Below are 12,019 nucleotides of genomic sequence, written 5' to 3' on the forward strand. Positions count from 1 at the left end.
TTAAAGATAATAAATAAAAAATTTGAAAACCAGCAGTGTGGAGAAGTAAAAATCAATAATGAAATACACAATAATATCGGCAATGACTGAACGGTGTTAAGGGCCAGGGAAGAAGGGGCTGCAGTGCAGTAAAGTCGTTTGCACATGCAGAATGACAAGACTGCAGGTGGCAGGCAGGGCTCAAAACATCCCTGAGAGATGGGTGCCCACCAGTCACACAAGACAGTTGAGTATTCCAAGAGCAAGTACTTATTTAGCAGTCTTGCTTTCATAGCTGAGATGACCAAACTCAAAGCATCCAATGACCACTTGACCTCTACCCCATTACCCCAGATAGGTGCAGACTGCCGGATGCAGGCAGGACAGTCCACCTAAGCCTGGCTGTCAATATTCCACTGCAGGCCTCACCGAAAGCCCTCACCTCCCCAACCTTAATTGCCTTTTTGTTTGTTTGGTTTTTGCCAGTCCTGGAGCTTGAACTCAGGGCCTGAGCACTGTCCCTGGCTTCTTTTTGCTCATGGCTAGCACTCTAGCACTTGAGCACAGCGCCACTTCTGGCCTTTTCTATATATATGGTGCTGAGGAATTGAACCCATGTATATAGGCAAGCACATGTATATAGGCTTCATGTATATAGGCAAGCACTCTACCACTAGGCCATATTCCCAGCCCTTAATAGCCTTTTTTTTGATAACCTCTGCCTCCTTGTTTAGATAAAAACCCAACTCCAAACCCACCTTCTTGCACAACCTCCATTCCCATAGGAAGGTTTATTGCCCCTCACTATTCTTCAATAAACAGTCCTCACCTGAATCGAATCCAGCCTATTCCTTTTCCTTTTCCTTCCTTCCCCTTCCATTTTCCTAACACCCAGGGCTTCATGTTTCGGGTAGAAGTTGAGTTTAGTAGCAAGTACAAAAAAAAAAATGACTGACACTAAAGGGGACAGACTATGCTATGCGGGTATGAGTGACACCAGTGAATACCTGTGCAACTACTGGAGAAGACCAGAAACTGCATTCTTGCAACAGCACAGGATTATCATAAGGATATACTGTGTTGCAAGGGAAGAAAGCTAGGTACAAGTGGTATATGTCTGTAATTCTACCTACTCAGGAGGCTGAGATCTGAGGATCATGGTTTGAAGTTAGTTTGGGTAGAGAAATCCATGAGACCCTGATCTCCAGTTAACCACCCAAAAGCCAGAAATGCATCTGTGGCTCAAGTGATAGAGTGCCATCCTTGACTGAGAAAGTCAAGTGAGAATGCAAGGCCCTGAGTTCAAGCCTCAATACCAGCACAAAAGAATTAAAAGTAGAGGAGGTGTCCTTGGAGCATTCTCAAGTGCTTTAGAGGGCCGAGGGGTTCTCTGGTTGAGAATTGACATGGAGTCCTGGCAGTGTACTGGGTGTCCAATCACATTGAGGCTTTGGAGTCCTGGCAGTGTACTGGGTGTCCAATCACATTGAGGCTTTGGAGTCCTGGCAGTGTACTGGGTGCCCAATCACAGTCAGGCTTTGGTCAAGGCCAGAGTCTGCTGGGAAGCCTCATCCCTATTGTGCTGCGGTGCTCACAGCTCCAAGCTCCCACACTTACACACTGCCCAGCCTCCTTGGTCTCTTCCACCTTCGGCTTTTCCAGCCCCAGGAAGGTCTGCACCTCTCTCCACAAGTCAACAGTGACATCTTTAAGTGTCACATGAGATTGACGGTGGGAAGATTTTCTCTTTCGGAAAATGGTCTGGAAGAAAGCACTTATCTGGAGAAGAGAATAAAATAGACAAGTGTGATGTTATAAACTAAATAAAATGGCTTTATGAATCTGATGAGCTATGAGATGGAGACCTATGGGATGCTGCTATTTTATGAGGTTTTTAATTAATTGCTTGGTGAAACAAAATTAGTGAAATACCTCTCATGAATTGAACTGCATTGCAGCCAGTTGAACTGCACAATGGAAAATAATCTCTTATTGAGACTGTTCCCAGTATGGAACAGCTGTGTATTTCCACATCTCAGCTGCAGCCTGCCCTGGAAAGCCGCCCCTGGCTGTGGGTGGATTCTGACTGGAGCAAGCACCTTATAGAAAGGGATCAGGGGCTCTGCAGGCTGTTGTACTTAACCATCCACCCACGGCTGCTGGATATGGGTCCCTAGGCTATTTGTGGCTGCACTGAAGCTTAGATCTGTGAGCTCAAAAGCCTGCTGTTAGCTGGATGTGTTGTTCCACACCTGTAATCCCAGGTTCTCAAGAGGAGATTTGGGAACACTGTGTTTTGTGGCCAGCCCTGGCAAAACGGTCATTAGATTCCATGCTTCTACAAATGGTGGCTCACATCTTTAATCCGAGCTACCCAGGAAGTACAAACAGGGGGAACACAGTCCAGGCTAGCCTCGGGCAAATTATGTAAGACTCTATCTGAAAAATATTAGCTGGGCACTGGTGGCTCACACCTGTAATCCTAGCTACTTAAGAGGCTGAGGTCTGAAGAGATGGGTTCAAAGCCAGCTGGAGCAGGAAAGTCTGTGAGACTCTTTTTTTTTTTTTTTTTTTTTGCCAGTCCTGGGGCTTAGATTCAGGGCCTAAGCACTGTCCCTGGCTTCTTTCTGCTCAAGGCTAGCACTCTACCACTTGAGCCACAGCGCCACTTCTGGCTTTTCCCCCCTATATATGTGGTGCTGAAGAATCAAACCCAGGGCTTCATGTATGTGAGGCAAGCACTCTTCCACAAGGCTATGTTCCCAGCCCCTCTGTGAGAGTCTTATCTCCAGTAAACCACCAAAAAGCCACAAGTGGTGGATACTGCTCAAGCCTTGAGCCAAAACGCGCAGGGACAGTACCCAGATTCAAGGCCCAGGACCATCACAAAAACAAAACAAAACAAACACACAAAAATGCCCAGTGTAAAACGCAACACTGAAAATCCTAGAAGAAACCAAAGGAAAAAATGGGTGTGGCTTTAAGTTTGGCATTTAGTTTTTAGTCATGATTCCACAGGTGAGGGGTGCAGGTAGCCACTGTGAGGGAGGCAGACTCCTGGGGAACTTTCTGGGCATATGACAGGGCTTTCACTCCAGCAGCAGATGAAACTTGTGCAAACCTTGACCTCAAACTCTCAAACTTGTCTACATACCATTCTGAAGGACATGGCAGCCATCAGTAGGAAGAATGCCACACAGCAGCGAGCTGTGGGTCGCTGGCCACCCTCTGAGAGGCTGTGGAAGGAATCTTTCTGACTTCTCCCCAAGAAATGAAAAGGTTGCCAGCGCACGGGGGCTGCAGAGGGGTCAGATGGCAGTGCCCAGGTGAAGAGCAGAAACCGGAGCAGATGGAAGTGGGCAGCCAGGAGCAGGACTCCAGCCAGCTGCAGGGAGAAAGCCCGCCACCTTGATTTCGTCACTTCTTCAGATGGAAGAGTCCTTTGGAGTTCTAAATGCTTTTAAGAACCACTTAGAGAAGGGGCCTTTGGAGTGTGGCCCATGCCTTCCTTGGTTTAAGAACTAGTGCCCCAAGACCGTCTCCATGCCTGCGGCCCTCCCAGGCCTCTGCTCCAGCTGTGACCCCTCCCTCCCCCCACCTGCTGCTGGGCAACTTCCTGTGCTCCTTACTGCATGTGTAAGGCTCTTCCTGCCACAGGCCACTGGCCCTTCTCAGGCACAGCTCCCCTATTGGCCAGGCCAAACACACAGCCTAGGATGGATGGCCAGCTGTCACTGGCCATCTCCTTGTGCCTCTGCCATCAGTGGCCTCTCCTGGCCTCACCTCTGGCCTTCAATCTTAAGATGCTTACCCACAATGCTATACTTTTGTGAAAACCCATTGCTACTGGGAGGAGGTGTGTGTGTGTGTGTGTGTGTGTGTGTGTGTGTGTGTGTGTGTGTGTGTGTAAGAGAGAGAGAGAGATCCTATGTCCTACCACCCAGCAAAGGCTAGGGGAGACCAAAGGTAAGTTGCCTCCCATGAAGCACCTGGTCCTGGCTGTACCTGATAGGATGTTGGCCTGGAGGTGTTGTGTCCCAATTCCCCTTTTACCTCACCTTGTTCCCTCAAACAGCTCTGGTGCTTACAGATACTTTCCAGAATCTTCTTCTCCATCATAGCCACATGATGTGTGCAAGTAGGTCCTTGTGGCCTCTGCTGGTCATTCTGGCCCTGTCCTCTTCCCAGTTCATACCCTAGGATTCGTTGTGTGACTGATTTCCTTGGCAAGTAGAGTCTCACAAATCCATGTGTATAGCATTATATTCCAGCAAATTGCACTGGATGGCCTTCCCAGAACCTGGAGTGCCTGCTAACTGGAGAGACCCCTGAGGGGCCCACACAGCATTCCCAATGCTCAGAGAACACTCACCAGTGATGATCCCTTACATTAGTAATAATGATATGCAGAGCAACTGTCAGATTCTTAAGACCCAGCAACTGTGGTCATCACTATAATTTACTGTATAAATGCTACTACCAGCGATCTAAAACCATACCAGAATGGATCCGAGGACTGTAATTCTGTACGGTGTTACCTTGAGAGACCTTTGCTTTTCTCTAATTAATGAGAGGATGTGAAAATATTGATTGACTAGGGAAATCAGTGGATAAAGGGGCCATTTCTTACCACTGGGGCAAAGACTCTGGTGAGAAATGGACGCATCATCGAAGAGCAGGACACCATTTTGTTCAGAAAGCCAAGTGCATGAATGCATTTCCATATCCAGAAGAAGGAGAGGAGTCCTTGGAGCCACTGTACTCTCTAAGACAAAAGAACACAGCGCGTCATTGTGCGGGCCAGTGCTTAGAAGTTACAGACACGTAGGTGTGTCTGTGAAGGGTTCATTGATGGATGAAATTACACAGACCAAGGAACTCCCGGGGACACCCAGTGCCAATGTCTGTAGAGGAGAATGAATTAGAACCAGGAGTAAATTCAGATGATAGTGCATTTCCTAGAAGGCCTCGTGTGAGTCCTGGCCTTGCCATTTCTGTGGCAGTCAGGACAGAGTAACTCTAGTTATTTTTCCTCCCAAACAATCTGTTGTGCTATAGGGAAGTGATCATAGGGTAGGGAGGGGGGGAGAATGTGCAGTGTGTTCTCTTTATGAATGGAATAGGTAATGAGGTGCCAATGCTTTCCGTTGACATTAATAATTCAGTCCTTAAACACAAGCACTAACATTTTATGCTTTTGGCCCAGAGAAAGAGATGGGACAAAGGCCCCACAGCTGGAGATATAGGTCCAACCCATGTCTCCCCTCCCGATAGAGCCTCTTGGCAGGGTGCTCACCTGCTAAAGGGCTCACTGGGAAATGCTTTCAGGGACACAGTCTCATCTATTGTCACCAAGACCATAAGCCAAAGAGAAAGAAATGACAGCTGCATGTTTGAAAAACGCACATGGAGCAAGGCACCCATGACTCATGTCTGTAATCTTAGCTACTCTACATAGGCTAAGATTTGAGGATCCTAGTTAAAAGCCAGCCTGTGCAGAACAATCCAAGAGACTCTTATTACCAATTAACTAGCAAAAAGCTGGTAATGCAAGGTCCTAAATTCAAGCCCCACAGTGTTTGGAAACCTAGTCTGGGTCTTGGGCAAGACACTCTCCTCAGCAATGAGAGTCCTTCCCTGGGAGCTCAGGATTGGTTGATACTCTCTAAGTGTACTTCCAGGAGGGGAATGCCATTTATTAGTGAACATGTACAGACATCTCCCATGTTCATGCCTAGCCTCAGGACCCTTGACTTTGAAGCGATGGGTATAGGCTTCCTTGTGCAAGGCTGTGTCCCTTGCCTGGAAGGGCACAGAAATCTGATCCTAAGGTCCAGTAACAACTTGCAAAACGAAGATTACTTGTATTATTATTATTATTATTATCATTTTGGTGCTGGTCCTGGGCACTGTTCCTGAGCTTTTGTGTTTTGTGGTCAAAGCTAACATTCTACTACTTGAGCCACAGCTCCACTTCCAGCTTTTTTTGAGGGGAGGGATAGTTAACTGGAGATCAGGAAAGTCTTATGGACTTTCCTGCCCAGGCTGGTTTCAAACTGTGGGCCTCAGATCTCAGCCTCCTGGGTATCCAGGATGATGGACATGAGCCACTTGTGGCGGGCATGGGTATTCTTTTCCTTCTGGGAGAAACCTGGCTCATTTCCCACCAGGTTTTTTTCAGGGCACAACCACAGGCTGGTGGGTTTCTGCTTTCTCTGACGAATGGACTGGGATCCCGTGGCCAAGGCTCAGCTCCAGGTCCATGGAGGCAAACGGCCAACCCCATAGCGCCCAGGTCTATGCTACAGACAGCAGAGGTGCGTTTGGGGTAGGATTAGAGGGGAAGAGAAACTGGCTGGAGCTGGGGCAGGGTGTAGGACGGCCCTCCCTTGGGACTGCTGTGCACCTCTGTGTCCTTGTCCTCCACGGACTTGCGCGTGCCATGGCGGGGGGGGGGGGTCCCTCCAGTCCCAGGCTCAGAGCCCCATGCCACGGGATCCGTGTACCTAGCACGCAGCACAGACCCTGTGCTCGGACCACCGCCGTGGCAAGCTCAGCTCGCTCTCCCTGGCACCCTCCAGACCCTGGGTGCCTCTGTGCTCCGTGGCCCGCTCCAGGGCCTCCAATGCACCTTGGCCAGCATGGTGCGCACAAATCCTCACCGCCCGCCCTCCGCCGCACCTGATTCCACCTGGCTGCCGCGCTGAGGTCCGCCGGCGCCACTCCGTGTCCTCCGCGGACCTGGTCCGCTACGTCCTGCGCCAGGCTGGCCAGCCGGCCTGAGGCCGCGCAGGAGGCCAGGGCCGCTCCGGCTCCGGAGAGCTGCAAGGCCAGCGAGAGGCTGCATCAGCTCCCATGCGCAGATGCGGCAGCGAAAAATCAACCTAAAAACCTATGTAAAGCCGCAACCCCAGCGCTCAGGCGGCAGGGACCTGAGAATCACTGTTCAAAGCCAGTCCAGGCAGGCAAGTCCGTGAGACTCATCTCCAACTGACCACCTTGAAGCCAGGAGTGGCCTTGTGTCTCAAAGTGGCAGAGTGCTGGCCTTGAGCAGAAGAGCTCAGAGATAGCACCCAGGCCTGAGTTCAAACCCCATGGCCAGCACCAAGGAAAAAGTTACCGTGACACAAAAATTCATTTTGCCATGATCAAATTATTATAATGATAACATATATTATTACATAGACTATATTATGTAAAATATTAACATAGCACATAATCTACATGTACTACACTATATAATGCATATTATATAATGACATATTGATAGATTATATATTGTGTATACCATATATTATGCAATATATACTACACATTGATCTATAAATACATATTGTATATACTGTATGCTATAGCCTATACAGCAAAATAGTAATACATTATGTTTATTAATATAAATAGTATATGTAGCATGCATAATATAGAATATATAATATACTACAGTATTAATATAATATAATAATGTACAATTATATATTAAGATAATATAATAAAATTATATATAATTGTGTGGTAATATTATAATTAATATGTACCAACTATAACATATAATATGAAATAATTAGATCTAGAATGTGATCATACAACTTTTCTGAACAGAAATGACCCATGGACGCCTACCTCCAGCCAGGTTCTGGGCTTCTGCCAGCCACTGAGGACACCCTCCTCGGCGGACCCACAGAACTGAAGGCAGAGGCGGCTCAAGTGGAGCACCAGGAAGGCTAGCTGGTGGGGAGACCACACACAGTTAAGATGGATAGAAACTGCCCCTGGGGCTCACACCTCCTAACTACTCGGGAGGCTGAGGTCTGAGAATCACACTTTGAAGCCAGCATGGGCAGAACTTTCCCAAAAGTCTGTGAGACTGTCATCTCCAATTAACCAGCAAAGAACCAGAAATGGGGTTGTGGTTCAAGTGCCACCAGCTTTTAGTGAAAAAGCATAGTAAGAGCATGAGGTCCTGAGTTCAAGCCCCAGTACTGGTACCAAAAACCAAACACAGAACTGAACTCAGATAGCCCTCCTGTCCCTCCTTAGCATGCTCAAAACAATCGTCTTCATGGATACACATGACATACATGACCCTGTTACAAACATTCTCTATGTTTATATGGATTCATTTTCTTGGCCAAGTGATGCTTTCAAAAGGTTTTGGACAACCACATTCTGTTTAAGAGGTTCTCTGCCCAGCAACAAGCTCCCTGGTTCCTTGTGCCTTCAAGCATTCCTGCACTGACCCGAGCCCCATTGTTTCAGAATTTTCGGAGGGACTGAAGCCCATGAGCAGGGACAGTCCCCATCCCTGTCTAACCAACATTTGAACTGTGTGCTCTAAGCAGTTACAAACATAACCTGAGCAAAACTTGTTTTGGGTGTTTAATACCAATGCTATGCCTTGCTGTACAGCAGCCCTGAGTCAAGGAAGCCAATGAAAAGAATCCTGGCATTCCAAAGCCAGCATTTTGTCCATCACAGTGTCTGCACATCATTCTTTAAAAAATATGGCTACTGTACTACTTGCTTTGATTTTCTTATTGCTATTTACTGAAGTTTGGTGCACCTGCCCCCCCCCTCTAATGTATAATTTGGAACTCAAGCACCCTGTGTATTTAGTTAAAAATGAAACCTCAAAAAAAAAAAAAAAAGGTTAAATGACTACATGAGGGTGGAGCCCTGGTCCCACAGGATTAGTGGCCTTCCACACCCCAGAGACCGCATGTGCTCCATGCCTGTTCACTGGCAAGACGAAGGAGCCACTCAGGGACACAGGGGAGGGCTGGCTCCCCCCAGCCTGGAAGGCAGCCATCTTCAGAACACCACCTTCTCAGCACCTTCATTTAGACTCCCAGCATCCAGAATTGTGCTACATAAATGCCTTTTATTTAAGTCACCCATCCTTCACACACTGGTTTCTTTTATCCAGACCACCTCCCTACAAATGCTTGAATCTGCATCCAACCTCACTTACTCTATACACCTGACCTATGATGAAGTTGAATTTATAAATTCAGCCCCATCAGAGATGAACAAGAAAAACTAATAAAAACAGAAGGACTAAAATGACTTAAAACTTCAGAATTATTTCAGGAATCTTCCATTTTATGTATTCTGACCACAGTGGGCTGCATGTTGAACCCTTAGAAGGTGTGAATGGGGGGGTGGGGGGTATGATTAGATTTTATTATGACAGTAGAAGCTGGTAGTGACCCATGAGAGACTTAGATCCCAGCTCCATGCCTCCTACTAAGTCTCTGGTGACAGCCCTACATTTGGGCCACTTGTATGACATCAGTTTCTCCACTGGGGGAGCAGTGTTTCTCAGGCTTTAAGACTTCCTTTGATGCCTCTGGCATGATGGGAACATGAGTTGAGTGTGTGTCAGGTGTGTTAGCCAGTGAGGTGCCTAGTCGAGGGGAAGGCCCTCCTTGGTGTGTTCATTCAGGCTAGAGCAGCAGGTGAACTCACCTTGGGAAGCATAAGGTAGTACTGGGCTGAGTCACGATAGAAGATGCTGAAGGATTCCACTAGGAAGGAGGGGGTGAGGCCTCCAGGAGGGAGGATCTCCACTCTCAGGGTCACGCTGGAGAAGAGTTGGGCTGCGGGGTTGTAGAGGGCCAAGTGCACAGACACTGCCCTGAAGCTTGGGTCAATCCACCTGCGGGCCCTTAGGGCAGCCAGGGCCGCATGGGCTTCAGGCCTGGAAAGCAGCATGTGCTGAGCAGAAGGGGAGGGATGGGGCAAGGCTTTGAAGTCCCCAGAAAAACCTGCTGAGTGCAATGCTCAGAACATCTTATGCAAGCTTGCACAAGGACAAATGACACTGGAGCCTTGTCCTGAGGCTTGAACCTAGGGCCAGAGCACTGTCCTTGAGCTTTTTCACTCAAGGCTAGCACCCTACAACTTGAATCACAGCTCCACTTCTGACTTTTTTAGTAGTTCATTGGACAAAAGAGTCTCATTGTCTTTCCTGCCTGGGCTGGTTTTGAACTGTAGCGATCAGATCTCAGTCTTCTGAGTAGCTAGGGCTATAGGCATGAGCCAACAGTACCTAGCTAACACTAGACTGTTAAAGGGCTGGACAAATGGTCCTCTGTGTCTCTAGGACTCTAGGACCCTGTCAGTGACACTAAGTTCCTCTCTCCTTGTTTCTCTCCTCTTCCCTGCAGCAACAATGATGGGTGTCATCGGCTAGAGAGGGTTTTCGTTCTCATTTGCACAATGTGCAAATGGAGGAGAAATGTACAGGGTCTAGAATATTCAGTTGCCTCCTCCTCATCATCATCATCTTTTTTTTTTTCAATGAATGCCATTGTTTAAAGCAATCACATTTTTACTCATCAGTGCCAGGGCTGGGAGCCACCCCCCAGCTGCCCCGATGAACACCCACCTTGTTCTGCCCAGGCTATGCACACAGGCCTCTTTCCTGGCCCCACAGGCCTCCGGACCATGGGAGATCACACTTTGGTTCTCTAGGACTTGGGTTTTAGGCCTACACTTCGGATCTGAGCCTTCAAAGAGCATCCAGAATGGCCTGGGAGGCTGTGGAACAAAACCACCAATCAGAAGAAGCTGTCAATCTCTACCCCACGCCTGCCTGCACTGTGGCTCCCCCACCCCAGCAGTACAAAGGAGAAGCCAGAAGGACTAAGACTTTATGTACTGAAGACTGGAACCTGAGCCTTTAGCAGGCTGAGACAATCTGTCAATTTTCCCAAGAGAGGGTGATACAGGTAAAACTCCCGTGCTAAGGCAGCCCCTTTCCCCCATGAAAAAAATAGGTAAAAATTCTATCTTTAGATTAAAACTCCCATGTTTGCGTACAACAGCAAATCTTTACCTGGACATAGTAAACCAGACTACAGAGGTGTTGGGAAGGGAAGAGGAAAGCTAGTCTCTCTGTCTCTGCGCGGCCCCACCCCTGCGCCCGACAATTTCCAGTCAATCCCAGCTGGGAGAAGCTGACTTCTCTCTCTGTTCCTGGGTCCCCTGGCCCCCAGTTTCCCAGCTCAGTTCCTGTTTAGAAGCAGAACTCCACCTTGCATGGGTCGTGGGGAGAGACTTTGTGCTGCTTGATCACAGGGGCACCTAGGAGGTGGCATTTTCCTCCAAGAACTCCTGGCTGAAAGAAGAGATTCAAACATTGAAAATTCCACAAATGCTGGTGGCGCTGCATATGAGATTGAAATGTTTACTTTCCTCCTCAATGCATTCTAGAGTCACCACCAACCCTCCCAAGATGCTCGCTCCCTCTCCAGCCTATCTAGAAAAAGGACTGGCATTCCAGTGACATCTCAAGACCCACAACTTCTTATTTTTGTCTCTTCAGATTTCATCGTTGTGGTTGTCTCATGATACCACATAGAAAATAAATGAAATGAAAACTAGTACTTGAGGTATACAACACAAAGGTATTGCCAAATTTTGTTTGCATATGTTAAGCTTGGGGCTTTGCACTTATTAGGCAGACACTCTGCCTCTTGATTCTCCTTTGTGAGATAGGGTCTTAGGTTTTGCCCCAGCCCCCGGTCTTGTATTCTCCCCGCAGTACTCTATGGACATGGAACCAAAGCTGTTGGAAATGGCAGGCACACAGCACTAGCTCAGTGTTCTTATTGAGATGGGCTCACCCAGACTTCTCAGCTTGGGCCAGCCTGAACTCTATTCCTTCCAAGTAGCTAGCATTACAGATGTGAACCACTTTACCTGGCTTAAGATAGCAACTTCTCTTTTTAAAGGAAGGGAGAAAATAAAACAGAGGGCAAGGAATGGGATTGTATAAAATGCTCTTATTTGGGGGTGGGTCATTTTCAAATTTGGGACCTGTTTGCCTTTTTCTAGAACCTTCTTTAATGCCTCTTTCTTCACAATTTGCTCCTCCTCTGCTCTGGGTCCGGAGCAGTGTCTCTTGTCATGCCAGTCCACACTGGGAACCAGAATCTGCCATCAACTGGCTCTCTGCCCGGCCAGCCCCAGGATTCTCTACGCGTGTCCCCGGGGCTGGCTGGAGTGGTAAGTGTGGAGCCTGGAGTCCCACCCAGCT

General features: G+C 48.0%; 1 protein-coding gene across 1 annotated transcript in view; it reads right to left on the reverse strand.

The window, feature by feature from the left end:
* Nucleotides 1-12,019, reverse strand: part of Pkd1l1 (polycystin 1 like 1, transient receptor potential channel interacting) — a 97,713-nt gene that overhangs the window by 357 nt on the left and 85,337 nt on the right. The window contains exons 43-50 of the mRNA XM_048337025.1: nt 11,015-11,098; nt 10,367-10,518; nt 9,445-9,676; nt 7,600-7,704; nt 6,661-6,801; nt 4,610-4,744; nt 3,134-3,364; nt 1,597-1,758 (exon numbers count right to left, since the gene is read on the reverse strand). Coding sequence (XP_048192982.1) covers nt 1,597-1,758; nt 3,134-3,364; nt 4,610-4,744; nt 6,661-6,801; nt 7,600-7,704; nt 9,445-9,676; nt 10,367-10,518; nt 11,015-11,098 — 1,242 coding nt within the window. The remainder of the gene's footprint in view (nt 1-1,596; nt 1,759-3,133; nt 3,365-4,609; nt 4,745-6,660; nt 6,802-7,599; nt 7,705-9,444; nt 9,677-10,366; nt 10,519-11,014; nt 11,099-12,019) is intronic.

Source organism: Perognathus longimembris, chromosome 2 (genome assembly GCF_023159225.1).
Source record: "Perognathus longimembris pacificus isolate PPM17 chromosome 2, ASM2315922v1, whole genome shotgun sequence".
Taxonomy (NCBI): Eukaryota; Metazoa; Chordata; class Mammalia; order Rodentia; family Heteromyidae; genus Perognathus; species Perognathus longimembris.